Source organism: Ixodes scapularis, unplaced genomic scaffold (genome assembly GCF_016920785.2).
Source record: "Ixodes scapularis isolate PalLabHiFi unplaced genomic scaffold, ASM1692078v2 PGA_scaffold2__306_contigs__length_199485367, whole genome shotgun sequence".
Lineage (NCBI taxonomy): Eukaryota > Metazoa > Arthropoda > Arachnida > Ixodida > Ixodidae > Ixodes > Ixodes scapularis.
The window spans coordinates 140455245-140471257 of NW_024609857.1; the positions used below are offsets into that span (position 1 = coordinate 140455245).

The window sequence follows — 16013 nt, forward strand, 5'->3', positions numbered from 1 at the left end:
ATGATACAGTCAAGATGACACATGACACTACAATTATTAAAGACGTTCTTTACCAGCACCACATTTTACATCAGGTGCCATCTCTGAAGAAACGAGCGCGCGCACAAAGTTATTTGACATATTGAGGAGAACTTTCTGTGGTACGCGATCAAAAGTTCAAAAGTATACAGGCGCTCGTACAGAATGTAGCTTTGAGCGCAGAACAAAGTTTTGCACACGAACTTTCACTTCCTGGGAAATACCGCAGTGCCCGTAACTTTGACTACACCAGACTTGTACACGTTACTGAAAAAAAGTAACTGATTACAATTACAATTACTACAGTCAAAAAAGTAACCGATTACCGTTACTGATTACTGCCTCCCAGAAGTAATTGAACAATTACTACAAAGTAATTGATTACTTTTCAAGTTACTTTCACGTTACTTCTTATTGCGATGACAGAAATACACAAATACACAGTAAAATATTGCGTACACAATTTTGTTTGGTTATTGTTCCCTTTTTTGTTTTCAGACCCGGACCTTGTCGTGTAGCTGACGCGTCGACCTAAGGAACAAAGCCCACTAAAAAGTCAATAGCGAGTTCCCGCTTCCCGTCGACTTTATCAGCAATCTGCAACGAGATCCGGAACTCCCCAGCCAAGGCTGGTGGCGCGCATGTAGAAGAGCGTGGCGCAAAAGAAAAAAGGATTTGCCGACTAATCCTAGTTTTATTTTTTTTAGATGTTAAAAAAATGTCAATCATTTTTGCTCCATGGCTGAGTGACCATGTTGATTTTTGTGAGAAAAAAAATTGTGGAATGAAAAATGTAATTGGTAATTGTGTAATTGATTTTGTAATTGATTACAGAAAAAAAGTAATTGAATTACTCCGAGCGTTACAGCTTGACAAATGTAATTGAAGCGTTACAAAATTACACTTAACTGTAATTGATTACAAGTAATCAATTACTTGTAACGCGTTACGTACAAGTCTGGACTACACACAGTGAGCGATTACGACCGTATGGCGCTCGTGCAACAACCAGCTCTCAGAATAGTAAAGGAAAAGATAGTGATCCTCAAACGGCGTCGTAGGCCTTGACGCTGCACGTCCAAGGTATTTACCAAAATAGCGAGTTTTCGTGTAGCGCAAGCAAGCGTGCTGAGCCCGTCTTGAGATGGTACGACAGATTTCCTATGCTACATGTCTGCTCGAGCAGCCGTGGTGCGACCAAAGGCAAGGGGCTTGCGCATTGTCTTTGACGGCGTGGCTTTGTCCATCGAAGGAGCTATGTCAACGTTTTTCATCGCAAATGCAAATGTATTCTGCAAACGGAACCTTTGAGTGGTAGACCAAAGGAGTGCCTTATATTTCTTTTTAATGACTGTTATGCTGTTTTACCGTCCTCGAAGAGGCCACTTCTGTCGCTTCTGGTTCAACCATCTCGGTCATTTCAAATTTACCATGATTTATCCAGACTTACGTTTATAAACACAAAAACACATTCTGCAACTCACACTTCCGAACAAACATTACATAAAAACAAAAATACCTATGCAGTACTTTTTTTTCTCCTAGTTTGTCGTTGGCTATGCTATTTTATTCTGTTTTTGAGTTTAGCTGGTCTTTTCGTCTTGAAGTAAAGGAAAGAATAACATGAGAGGCATAAAAAAAGGAGATCTCGTATGAAGTTGGCCTTGCTAAATTACATTATAATTAGCTCGGTCCAGAAATTATATTATTAAAATACGCGAATCCATAATCTTAGAACTCAGTTCACCGCAGTAGCGGTACCACGTAGAAGACAAGGTCCGCGTACGACGTCATCGTTTGTGCATCGCCAACCCGCCCTTAGCGGCAAACACGACGAAGGCAGACCGGCAAAGCAGCAGACGCGTCCGTCTTGGCGCACTTCCACCTAGAACACCTGCGCATGATTTTTTGCATTGCCCTCTGTGCGGTATTGGCTATGGTCACTGACAGGGAGTCTCTCTCGAGTGCTCGGCATCCAGCATCTGGAGGTTCGCTTTCTCCATGTTTCGACTGCGCGCGTACGCTCGCAGCTCACGAGACACCGCAGTGTTTACTTCTTTATTCCCCAGATACGGAAGCATTAAGAGGTGTCCAAACAGGATAGTTCAGGAATCGTGAGTCGATACAGCTCCGTCATATGTCGTGCCACGGTCCACCTCCGTCCAATTTCCTTCATTTTTTTTTTTTTTTTTTGATGGGGGGTATGTTTTGTTGTTGTAGTTGTTGCTGTTGTTTTTTTTTTTTTGTCACGGTTTATCTCCGTTTTTTACGGGGGCCTTGATTCGCTCATCACACGCGGGTCCGGGCGGCCACTCACACGCCCTGTTGGCTGTCGATCAATCGCTCAAGGCCTCCGCTGCTGGTCAAGGCCCGAAAACGGGAAAGGGAAGGACACGAGAACGAGGAGGCGAAGGCTCTTCGCGCGAGCCGCGGCGGAACAGATAGACATGCAACAGGCACACCATTGGCAGGTGGCGTCTGAAGTCAAGTCTGACGAGCACCGACGTCACCGAAAAAGTGGAGGAGGGGAGGGAGAAAGTCGTGACGTTTGCCCGGTAGTGTCCAAACAGAAATCGAACTACCGGACTCCAACTTCCACGACATATGACGGAGTTGTGTCGCCTCAGGATTTCTTAAGTTCCCTGTTTGGACAGCCCTTTACATAGCGGAGGAGTAAAAAAACATACACGAATTATAGGGTATTGGGTATTGTCACGGATGGAATATAGTAGACGGGTGTAGAGCTTAAAATTAAATATGTAATGAGGCGAACTAAAGAGAAAGGTGCCAGCGTCTCGCGTCGGCGATCGAAGGGTAACTGTCCCCAAGTGGCCCGTTAGTGCTGCTTTTATACACACGCGGCAAGCCTAGGAAAATTCCAAACCAGAGCACACGAGGACTGCCACAAAATAAGCTAGAAATTGTCAGATCAGTACAGAATAATAAAACAAAGAATCGGGCAGAGCTGGCCGGCTCTAACCCCTTTCCTCTACGTGGCAGCTGAGTGCGTGTACAAACGCGTCTAGTCCAAAAATGGAGTAAAAACATTAAGGGTCAAGCATGAACAAAATTGATAGGTTATAGAAATGTTAAATGAATCTACCGATGATAGACCCTCAAGATGCAGGAAGGCGGTTCTTATCGGATAACGTTTTGGGAATGAAGGAGCCGATGCATGGTGCGACAGGGATGAATTCCGACTTTCAATTATCGTAGATAAGAAGCGCACACTGGAAGTGAGACACCTGAAAGACGTCCCTGCCCTTCTAATCCCGTAAGTGATTACAGCAACCTTTTGTTTCGCCCTAGATTCAAATGCGGACACTTTCCTGATGCAGAAAGGTCCCAAGAGACCCTCCGATTCCCACGTCGCACATACCTCGCTGCTGTTCCTCGCTTTGCTGGTGGGGCGGTGGCTCAGGGGCTGGCGGGTCCTCCGGAGGTAGCTGCTCCGCGACCTGCCGGCTCACCGACGGAGACAGAGCCGGAGGTCTGCTCTGGCCTTGGACGGCTGCGCCTTGTCCGTCCTGGACCCCGAGCCGTTTGGCCAACAGGCCACGGAGTCCCGAGCGTTCCCAGGGGCTGGCTCCCGCTTCGGACAGCTCCTCTTCGTCGAAGCCGTCGTCCTCTTTCCGGTACCTGTGCGAAGTCAGCGGCTCTCTCTCCTCACCACGGGGAAGAGGGGCTCATGCAACACCTGGGTAGCGAGGCCGTTACTGAATTTTGTTCACCTCACCTACAAGAGACCAAGGAGGGACACGGATTGAATTCGAGTGCACCGTCAGCACTCGACTTAAAAGGATGACTTAATAATACTATAGATTCAGAGAGGTGTATTCGCGCAATATTTTTATTCAAAAAACACCTCACACACTCCGGGTGTACGGTTCTACAAGGGTGAGAAGAATTATGATTAGCTACATATAAAATGAATCAGATTTATAATATTTCAATCTTATTTTTTTTTCTTAATCCGATTAATTTGACTTAACTGAAATTTATTTGACTGAATGAACCACTGACAACCCCAGCATCAAATTTTGTTTTGTTTTTTTCTTGAAAACGAGTAAAAATAGTTTTGAGGGATCTCCCCAGGGATGGGCAGTATTTCAAATACTTCGTGTATTTTGCATTTGTATTTAATTAAAAATTGGGTAATGTATTTGACGTGTGTATTTAAATACAAAAATGTGGGTATTTCAAATACAACTGTAATGAAATACAATTTTGTGGGCGAAAATACATCCCTCAAATTTATTGTCACTGTCGAAAGCAGGAAGAAAACTACGTTCTGCACTAAATGCAGTGTCTCTCAATCAAGCACAAGCGTTTAGTGACTTTGTGATTACAGTGCTAGTCCAGGGCAAGAATAGTGACGAAATCGACGTTCACAGGCAGACTGGCTAAATAAGTGCCTGTGACAACCTGTGATGCTTTCCAGCCTGGTTTCCATCCATATTTTTGCCTGGAACATTCTAAATGCGCGGGTCGTCCAGATTTCGGTAACTGGTGCGAGCTGCAAGAATAAAAAAATTATCTAGCTAGTGCTGCGCGTCTTGGTCGTCTCAGTTCTTTGTTGGTCTATACCAAAATGTAATCGACAAAAAAAGCTGCTTGAAGCTTTGCACTTTTTTCGCCTATTACGTCCAGGCTGATTACATTTTTTTGTGATTATATTTCTATTACGTTACTAGAGCCTCGCACACTAACTCCCGTGAGTGTGCGATGCAAAATTAAAATGTGATACCCAGAAACCCGCAACAGGTGCCCTGAAGTCGCTGACGCAAATTCTGAGGAATGTATTTGGAAGAGTATTTGAAGGAGACCAAATACATTTGGTTGTATTTGTATCTTGTACTTAAATGCTTTTTTGGAAATGTAATTAGATTTGTAATTAAATCCATTTTTGACGAAGTATTTTGTATTTGTATTTCGATACATATTTGCATGTATTTTGCCCATCCCTGGATCTCCCTAAGGGTATTTTAAGCCTGAAACTCCATGCACATCTGCAGAAATGTTTATTTTAAAGCATGATTTCAGTTTTGCACCCGAATCTATGACGTAGATGGCAAACTGGTAAACTGCTTGCGTTTTTCGATGACTTGAAACAGAAAGCAAATACTTTACTAGGAGAAATGCATTTCACTCCTCGAAAATACAATAGCCTCGGCGCGGACAGGTGTTTTGTGTTTGGCGAGAGCCATCTATCGTCGGAGAGGTCTCGGCTAAGGAGGGTTAATGATGATGATGATGGTGGTTCTTGATTTTGAGGCTGGCTTTTTCTTTCGAAGGCAGCCCGGTGCGCGCGCTGCTGGCCGTTCCATTGTGTGTCTTTTTATCTATTTCATTTTATTTGTACATATATACGCGTATAAATAAAGAACACAACGACGACGACCTTGTGAGGACACACCGGGCGACGGCGGTGCCTCAATCTGAGCCCTGGTGCCTCGGAGGCGGCAGCTTCTACTTTGACTGAGCTACCTCCTTAGAGCCTGATGCTTCGACCGCAGTGGACCCCAGTGAGCAGCAGCGCCATCATGTTCCTGGAGCTCCTTCATGCACCGAGACCGATTGAACGGCGTGCAAGATCCCCATGGCTCGCTTCTTACCCGCCCAACCCGCCTCCACGAAATCTGTACTTCTGCGAATCGGACTGCCATCCTCCCCAATACCAAGAATCCATGTCGTCGTCATTATGCATCTATATACTCATGACATTATCATTCATGTTCACTAGACGCGGCACCGCGGGCCTCCATGGTACGAGCTGGTGCCTTTCGGCAGTGCCGCGGCTCTCCAGAGCCAAATAAATAAAGTCTAAACACTAAAGGAAAAATGCTTTGCTGACCAACAGCCGGTAGCGCATTAAGAAAAAAAAAAGCCACCTTATGATTTACTGCAGGAAAGGCTACAAGCGCGAGCTCCTTGCTCTAGGGCACATCTCGGCCACACAAGCTCTCGTGCGTTAAGAACAGTTCCCAACGCTATGAGCTCGCGCTTCTAGCCTTCTCTGTGGTACAACATAAGGTGAAACGGAGATAGTGGCGCACATCAGTGAAATAACATAAGCAAAACAGAAAATAAGATAATCGTTTGAACGCATGTGCACGTGCGTTCAAAGCACGTGCACGAGGCACGTTGCACGTGCATCGACGCACCTTGCGCTACTTTTGAAACATGAAGGGGCTTTAGGTAGAATTAGAGCCACTCGATATGGCAGCGTAGCTGCCAGAGTAGCGCCACGCTTTTCCCAGTGCCGCCTCTCACCGCGACTGGTCACACGCGGTACCATAGCAACGAGCTGAGCTGGCTCGGTTTCCGTAGCAACCGAGTGACGACTCGTCACGTGACCTCTCAAGAGCCGTGATGTCATCGGTAAGATGGCAGCGCCCAGAGCTGGTGGATGTGAGTTTGTTCGGTGCGCGGAGTCGTGATGTGCCGCAGCTTGCCGACGATTTAGGGCTTCTTCGTGCTTTCTGGCGTAGGTATAACGTGAAGATCTGAAAGAATGATACTTTATACCCTTTCTGTGCAAGATCGCTCTGGATATTAGCACCTGTGCGACAGCATCAGTAATATCGCCTTAGCGGTGCTCGGGTTTCCGGATGTGGTTGAGGATCGATAAGACATTTAGCATGCAATTTTCGCATTCTCTTAGCTTTATTTGAACATTGGAGTGTATAAGAATCGATGAAAAATCTATGCGTCACATGTTGGGCCTTGGGGAATTTGTTTTTGCCCCAGGTAACCGCATGGTCAGAAACTTTTAGCGAGGAAGCTCCTGCGATGTTTACGTTTTGTACTAATCAATCACGGAACCTGGGTTCAATCCCCACCCCTGCCCGTTTCGATCTGGATGAGCATTGTAGCGGCCTGCGGTTGTGTATCACTACTGCGTGGTGCACGTTAAAGACCTATAGACCCCAGGCTAGCGGTTATACTGCATTGGCTAAATTGCTCATGTACAGCGAGTGACTCGTCGCACTTTGAAATGGCTGACCAACTACACGCTGTATAAATATTCACACAACTTCCAAGCATACTATTCAACAATTTTACGATATGCGCAGCGCAAGTTCGTCTGCTTCTTTTAGTAGGGGTTGTGGTGACGTCAGAACGCCGAGCTCTGATTGGTTCTGAATAAAGAATAGTGGGTAGACCTCAAGGCAGCTTGCTTTTAGGTCTACCCACTATCCTTCAATCGGAGCCACTCAGATCTTGGCGTTCTGACGTCACCACAACCCCTGCAAAAAAAAAGCAGACGAACTTGCGCTCCAGTACATAGCTTTTAAGATACAATATTCGCATTTTTCATGTTCCTTTGAAAGTCTTAATTTCTGAGAATCATAACGAAAGGTATACGGCGCGTGTAGGGCCTATGGGAAATTGTTTCAGCCCTGGGTCACCAAATAATCACGGCATTTTTTAGCGAGGAAGCTCCTGCGATCTTTAACTTTTTTTACTAATCGCCAATTTTACGAATTGGCAGTTCTTAAGATTTTGATATAACTTGCTTTCGTTGCAATAGCTTGCATTTGATCGCAGTGTTTTTTTGTTTGTTTTTCAAGTGAAAAACTGGCGTTTGCTCAAAAACGAACACACCTCTGAGCATCTAAGTTTAATGGTATGTGTTGATGCATTGTTATGTAGCAGGACATTTCATATACGTCACGTATATGAAATGTCCTGCTACATAACAATGCATCAACACATACCATTAAACTTAGATGCTGAGAGGTGTGTTCGTTTTTGTAATTAACAAGTTACAGACGTATTTATTTCTTACGAGTGTAATATTTATTTTCTGTAGCTGGGCCCGTTTTGTTCTCCTTAATGTCAGTGTGCTTGGTTCCAAATATCCTCTTTACAATGCCTACAAAGGCCAAAATGACGTCAGCCGACCCCAACTCACGCATTGGAAACGAAAACTGCGTTGCTCGGATGTATGCGCTCGTCAGCAATCAATTCGTCCATGGATATTTGAATTCACTTTCCTGGCCAATGAGTGTCCTGACAAAACTTATGATCACTTGCGAATGCCAAGTTCTACGGTGTGCTTAAAAAGCACGGTGCCCTAGCATTTCACGACTGCGTGATTTCACAGTTCTTTTGAGTTGAGGATTACAGGTAAGGAAGAAGTTTAAAAATAATTTCGTGGCCCCTTTAACACGGATATGTGTGCTACACCAGATAAAAAATATTGACTTTTTGAATGCCGGTAAACTTCCGAACGACCATTTGGCTTGTCGGCAAGAACACCTCATATCCGGCGTCCGTCTCTTTTGATGGCGTCAACGATTCCCTGGACCACCATGCCGTCCTTCTTGGTTGAACCCTGTCGACGTCGCTCCTCACCAGTCGGTGAGAAAATCTCATCTTGAAGGGATGATCGGGTCTTGAAGAAGTATGATGCTCAAAATATACTCGCTCACTATGGGGCAGTCGAGCAGCAGTAATGTCCCGAGCCAATCGTCCTGTCGTGGCCGGCGTAATCGGATTTTGTTCCATCGGAGCGAAGTCCGAAAGTACTAGGACGGTACGTTCGTCCCACGAAGCGGCCGCCATCCCGGCGGCGCCGAAAACCACTCGCCTTGTCCGTGCACGTACGATACCATAGCAGCTCTCGTCGCCCGACAGTCCCCGGGCTGCAAATCGTCTCACTTTCAGAAAAAAACAGGCACCGTTCCTCCAGAGGTTCTTGCCGTACAGCGATGCCAAGCGTCTTATACCACTTTTCAATGAACGAATGGAGATATGAACTAGACTACGAAGGTTGCCGCCCGGCGTCGCTAGAAGCACGATTACCATGGCAACCTCCCAGGCCCAAAATGGAGATCACTATAAGCGTTTCTGACGTCGTGCATCTAGATAATTTTGCGTCGTGTCGCTACTCTGGCAGCTACGCTGCCCTATAGAGTGGCTCTAGGTAGAATCGGAGACGACACCGCCGCGGCCGCCGCGAACATCCAGGTGCACATGCGCGTGGACTGACGCGGACCTCCACACCGTCAGGGCTTGATTCGGCGCTGTAGCCGTCATGTCTAATGCAAATCAGCGGAGTGGAATGTATTCCCCCTAGTAAAGTATTTGCAGAAAGTGTCGTTTAACTTTCTCTCTTTCCCTCTCATCGATCCCGGCAATCACGAGCGCTCGCGTTTGCCAACCGGCCAATCGCACGCTTATTTCGCCGTGCGCTTGTACCGTCCTCCCTCCACGCGCAGACGACGCATCACTTTTTAGTTCCATTTTAGTTTCTTAAGTACGGAAACGAACTGACGTGAGCGCGAGCTCTCCACCTCTCATTTCATAGCCGATCAGCGAGAAGCGCAATGCGTATCGCGCTCGTGACGTCAATAGTTCATGCACGGTGAAGGGTACTGTAGTTCCGAGCCTTGCCGCTTGATGGCGTCAACACGTTACAACCTCGCCTAGTAGTAATATCCGAGGACTGTGCTCCCTATGGCCTATACACCTTTCCCTCAAGGGCGAAGTCATCTTGAATGTTGTGCCTCGCTTGTGTTTAAATCGGCTTTGAAGCGGCAAACTCTTGCGTCGCTGCATAGTTGCGCTTTTAACCGCAGTATGCGTGACGGCTAGATTTCGCGGCGATATTGTCGCGTTTCCCTTTTAGGAGAAGTTCACGTCAGCTGATTCCCCCCGTCAATTAGGCATCGCGCTTCGGAGTGTGAGGAGGCGCCCTCGGATACAAAGGGCAGAAAGGGCCTGCTATCTTCGTCTCATCCTACGATGGACTAAAGGCCAAGCCGCCAGGTCCAATCACGTTCCACAATAAACTGTGACATGATTAACATTGATTAAGAATGAACGAATAATGCTCCTGATCAAAATGCGCTGCATCATTTCTATAGCTGCTACACTCCAAAGAGCCTGTATGTCGTGGCTTTCTTTGCAATGAAAAACTGATGAGTCACTCAGTAACATTCATCGAAGCGAAATACCAGGCAATTTCTAAGTGGCTCGTGATTGGATCTCGTGGTTCGTAGCTTTTGCCTTTAGTCCATCGTAGGGTGAGACGAAGTATAGGCTACGCACTAGCGGCAAGCGGCACCTCCGATTATCAACACAATGCCCTCCGTCTCTTCCCTTGCAGCGTAAAAGACGGACTGGGGGAAGCTGCGCTAAACTCCGTTCTTTCTTTGGACCTAATCGTGTCAGTTATCGTCGCAGGTGGCGTGCTGTGCGACGCCGGGTTGTGGTGCGAGAGTTCAACTTCAAAAATTGTTTTCTCGCTTTAAAAAAAAATTACTTCGATTAAACTTTCAGAACCAAAATACAATCGATTGTTCTTCCAAACTCACCATATATTGTATTTTTACTCGGACCACCTCAGTGTAAAATAAACGGCTGATTATGCGTCAAACCGCACTTTCTTGCAACGTCAGGATTTTTTTTTCACTGCGAAATATTTAATTGAGCGATTTAAATTTTTTTATAGATTATATACCTGCAGGGGCAGCCGGTAAAAAGTTATATTAAGTCCCCGGAACAATTCGATATTTTTAATAAATCAACAAAAATCAAAAATTTTCATAAAAAATCGTGTTTAAAAAAATATTTAAATCAAACAAAACTGCACAAGCCCAACTACATTGCAGGTCGAAAGCCGAGCAGATTTAGAAAAACATATTGTTGGGTGTTTCATAAAAAAAGTATTTTTCATCAATTATGGAGTGATACCTAGTTTCACGCTAATTTTAGAAGTTAAAACCGCGCTCACGCCATCACAAAAGTTTTTTGTCAAAAATATTTCAGGGCATGGCTACGAACATTACAACAAAAGGCCATGATTTTTTTTTTTTTTTTTTTTAGAAATCGAAGGCGGTCGGGTGCAACGTCTGAGATGTTTGGCATGGAATGACCCATAAGCGATGCTACGATAGACTCTGGATGCTTCCCACTGCGGTCCGGTGCAGTAAATGTGTCGCTAACGCTGGCCGTCGTTGGCATTGCAACAGACTCGGCCATCTTGACCTCAGTTGGCGAACTGAGTTGAGCTCAACCATCGTCGGCGGCCCAGTGAAAAATGGCGCCACCGTGCAACTTCGGTCAATGACCATTGAGTCAACCATCGTCGACTCAATGACCGTTGAGAGCTTCCGTGTAATGTGGAAACAACAGTTAGGGGATACATAGCTTAATGGGTGGCTCAATATGAAATCGAACACGCTTGTCGGGGTTGGTCTTTCGATTTTTCTTAATATATGCAATTGTCCCATTTCCCTAAAAAACAAAGCCGTTTTTCAAATTAAGAAAAAAATGTTTGCTTCACACACAAAAAATATTAAATGGAGCAGGGTCTCTGTGATTTTTCTAGTCAGTTCTGTATGCTGGTGTGAATACGGAAAGCATACAAGAACTCACAGTAATTTTTTGTGTACCTGTATGTCATGCCTACTATTTTTTTCTTTAAAAATACTTTTTGTATTTTTTTTAAATTATTATTGAGGTACAAGATGCCAAACATCGTCTCTTTGACAATCCGGTGGCGAATTCGGAGCCATGTAAGTCACGACTATTTGCCTACATATTTGCCGCTTTCAAAACACTATGCGGGTGTAGTCCTATACATGCGCTATTGAGGGGAATAAATTTAGTTGATTTTATTATCACGGAATATGTCATATAAAATCTGAAATATTTTCAAAAATTAGATTTACCGATATTTTGAACCCCCTTGATAAAAAAAAGAAAATTTTTTTTTATCTCGTTGAATTTTTTATTATTGTTGCCAATCATACCAACTTTCAATCGGCTTGATGCGATTTTCCCCTTTTTTGTTGTATCTTCTCTAGAAGTGATCGAAATCGCACCCACGTTCTCGGAACGGCCAAACGCAGTTTCCGCAGGTCGGCTTCGCTGCAAAGAATATACTGTTTATTTTTGTGTTAAAATGCAGCGGATAAATTTATTTTCATTGAGAACACTCGCGTATGGCTACATATTGTATTTTTTTTTAATTTGGTAATGATGACAACTGACATTCCTTAGTCCGATCGTTAGCGGTGCAGCGGATATTCCATTACCCGGTGTGTAAAGCCATGGCACAAAGGGCGGAGAAAACGGGACGAGCTCTTCATGTAGCCAGACCGGGGTCATATAAATCCTGGGAAATACAATAGCGTTGGCGCGGACAAGATTCGGGTAGTTCAAACGGCTGGATGGGCAGCGGTGTCGTTTTATTTTTTCCCCGATTGGGAGTGGTGGCGAGCGCCACTTATTGTCGTGGACGGGGCGGCTCAAAGCACTTGACTAGGTGTACAGTGGGCGCGCCACAATGCGTTCGGTCGATCTGTTTCCTTTGTTTCACAAACAAAAATAGAACGAAATGTGTTTTTAAAGAAATTAAAAGAAGCGTTTTTGTACACGCTTCTTTGACCACTTCATTTTTATAGAGTATAGAAATAATGTGTTCAAAGCTCATTGGATTTAATTAAATTGAGAAAGCTTTGTCTAAAACAGATAAAGCTTCTAATAGTAACATAACCAGTAGAAACCAATGAGTTATAAATTTTTGAGAGTAATACTTTGGAGGTACATTACTTTGTTTACGCACTAGAAACAAAACTGGACAGCAGAACAACAGAAAAGCTGGATAATTCACGAAATTATTTTGTATGATTCATTACTCGAACAACTCTTTCCAGGCATTCAACAAAACGCTTTATTATTCAACAATCAATACTACACCGGTTTAAAAACTTCGCTCTCGTAAAAGTGATCTGAGCACACATGTTCTTTTATACAGAGGCTCCGGTCCACGCTCCTTGAAAACGGTATCAAACGCTGCAGACCTGCGGCGAATTGCTTACTCCCAACAGCTGAAATGATACACCCCATAATTTGCTTGAAAGTCATCAAGTCAGAGCAAAACAGGAGATGATAAAAGCTGTATACTTACATCCGTGTCTTCCGACGGTAACGAAGAGAGGGCAGGTCTTCTTTTATAGCTAACCGTGGTTTTGGCAACCGGCAACTTAACACACAGTCTTCCCCATTACAACATTTTTTGGTGATGCCGTATACTTCCACCTCTTCTACAATCCTTGCGAGGACACTGGACGGCACCCGGAGACGAGATAACGTTGTCAAGCTCGACTTCAAAGCAACGGCGTCTGCCGGGCCTGACCGGGCCATCGAAGGAAGCCGATTCCGACAGCGCGTTGGCGCAGACTACCCATACGCCGACGGTCTTGGTCGTACGACAGCACCGTAAGAGGACGATATGACGCTGTAGGCGTGCTGTCTAATGCGAATGAACAGAGTGGATTGTATTCTTCCTAAATAAAATATGTTTTATATATCAAAGTCAGCGGTGTAATACGTGTGGAATATTCGCAAAAAAACAAAAAAAAAACATTTGGTTAATGTCATTTATAAGGGCGACTTCCATCAACCCTTGCAACTTATTTCATCTCTAATTTCTTTAAATATATATATATATATATATATATATTTTTTGGTTTTTCCGTTAAGAAAAAGCAGCAAGGAGGCACACTGATTACAGAAAGAACAAAATAAAACTCGGGACGAAAGACGACGAAGATTTCCTTCGTCCCGGGCTTGTTTTATTCTTCCTGTGGCCAGTCAATCGTACCAACACGTTTGTCAGTTGATTTGAAGGAGGCACCTTTGGGATGGAGGGTGCGGGTTTTTAACAGATTCTTTTGCACCCCATTGGCAATGTGAGCGATCGATAGCGTCGCTGTGGTCGGTCTGCCAGGATTCGCCGAACGCTTTCTATGACGTCAGTAAAGGATTTCTCAATGACGATAATAAGAGTAATCTAAGAGCTTTAATTGTGACGGTGTTTGGAGCGTCGCTTTCAGAGCGAGACGATTTCTAGCTTCCGCCACGCTAAAAATAAACACCATCGAACTTCTTGTCCGCAAGGTAATGATGTCAGAAAAGGAAACCATAGGAGGGCGCCACCAAAACATCTCGCGACCAATAAAAATTTTGAGGGGATACATTTTTGGGGGTAATGTCACACGCTTCAAAATCGCTTTAAAAGGTAAGAAAACAGGTCAAGAAGGAAGGCAGCGGAGCCGTTCAATGTAAAGTAATGGCCGGCCGCAAGTAGGCAAGCCAGTGTGGAAAGGCTGGCGCCATCTATGAGGGTCGCTCATAGATGGCGGTAGGTGTCCAGAGTTCGGTGTCTTCATTTCTTTGCGGGGGACATGATCCTGGGGAAACTAGCCCTTAACAGATCCGCTGTAAAAATAGCGATGCAGGTGTTTTTAAAGCCCCTCTATTTTCTGAAAAGTGGCGCCATTCATTGTTGTGAAAATGCTCGAGACACTTGCAGCGCGCCACTTCTGGGAAGAACATGGCATCCGAAATCCAGCTCAGTGGTGCGCTGTGCCGACTTTATCTTCCCAAGGGCTGCACGTAGCACGTGACTCCTGCATCGACGCACATTGCGCTACTTTCAAAATATGAAGGGGCTTAGGTGTTCTCGGTGCACTTTAAGCAGACAGTACTGTGTGAACGGGCCTTTACGCCGCACGCGAGTCCTCAGGACATCCGTGCTTCGTATGAAGTGTGGTATTTAAAGGAGTAGCTTTGTACGCGACATACGAAGCACAGATATTCCGGTGGCTCGCGTTCTAGTACAACGTAATGCAAAAAAATGTAAGAAAACGCTCATGTGTGAATCTGCCTCGAAGGCATTCGCTTTTCGAACCTGTTCAGCAGCAAAAGACGGAGAATGCTGCGTCGCCTGAAAACCACCAGTTTTCCTCGCACTCACCTTGTCAGGAAGACGGTGCAGGTCATTAGAAGCAGAATGGAGAAGAGAAAGGCGAGCGGAGAGAGCCACGACGACTTGGCCGGCTCTGCGCCCCACGAAACGTTCCTATGAGACCAAGCCGTTTAGACACGTCTTGGTTCGCTCACCTGGTGCGGGGCCACAGCCAGCAGAGCCATGGAGGACGTTTGGGGGCATGCAGCGACAGCGTTGCTCGACGCACTCAAGGTACTGGCTGCCACATTGAGAACTGTCCTTACAACCGGGTTCCGTCGGAACTGTGCGGCGGGTAACAAGTAGTTCCTGAGCGTAACTGACAACACAGATACCAGGTCACTCACCCGGAACGCAGCGGCCGTCCTGCAGCGACTGTTCGGCGGGACAGTGGCACCGCCCGGCCGCATCGTTGGGCCTTCTTATGCAGGTGCGGCCACTAGAGCGGCCGCAGTCCAGGTCGTCTTGGCACTGGTCCTCGCGGAGCTCCCCGAAGAAGTCTGCACGAGGCTGATGCTGCACGAGCGCCCAGAAGCACCGCGGAGTATAGTATATCTTACCGAAGCGCTCGGGGTCCTTCTCAATGTGCAAGCGTGCCAGTGGAGATAGCCGCAGTTCCCCGACCCTGCGCAGAGTGCGGTTAATGAATAGGCTTTGGCCGCAGTCTCCAGTGAGGCCCACCCTGCTTTGGGTTGCTCCAGGTCATCGGCAGCGACGAGTGCCAAGTGGAGGGCGACACAGGCCCAGCGCATAGCTGCCCGTCCACCGCCAGGAACGCGCCGGCGCACGTGGCCAGGCTCGAGGCACCTGTCTCCTGCGGCGGCCGCATGGCGCTCCACTCGCTGCTGGTGCGGAGCTCTGTGTTGGTGCTCGTCACAACGGGCATCCTGCACCAGGCGCTGCCGTGAGTAGATGTTGCTCTAGCGGAACCGTCCTGGTTCATCCCAAACCCCACGCAGGTCCGCGACATCTGGTGCGTTCCTGGAGCTGAATGGCACTCTGGGACTATCCTGTGAGTTCGACCACGACTGCCTGGGCAACATGGCATGCGTCCGCCTGACGTCTCGCTGCGGTTGTCCTCTCGACAATCCTGTGCTGGTGCGCGGCGGCCACGGCGGTCTGCGCTGCGCTCCGAGCCGTGCCTTGTGGCAGCCATGCGGCTGGCACGAGCAGTGCTCCGCTGTAGATCCGGGACTGGTTTGCGTGGCCGGTTTCTGCCGCTGCCTGC

At 46.3% G+C, this 16013-nt stretch overlaps 1 protein-coding gene across 1 annotated transcript in view; it reads right to left on the reverse strand.

The window, feature by feature from the left end:
* The window catches only part of LOC120843873, an 89372-nt gene that overhangs the window by 57871 nt on the left and 15488 nt on the right, over positions 1–16013 (reverse strand). Inside the window, exons 2-7 of the mRNA XM_040215329.2 lie at positions 15467–15672; positions 15346–15410; positions 15133–15285; positions 14941–15069; positions 14795–14879; positions 3398–3657 (exon numbers count right to left, since the gene is read on the reverse strand). Coding sequence (XP_040071263.1) covers positions 3398–3657; positions 14795–14879; positions 14941–15069; positions 15133–15285; positions 15346–15410; positions 15467–15672 — 898 coding nt within the window. The remainder of the gene's footprint in view (positions 1–3397; positions 3658–14794; positions 14880–14940; positions 15070–15132; positions 15286–15345; positions 15411–15466; positions 15673–16013) is intronic.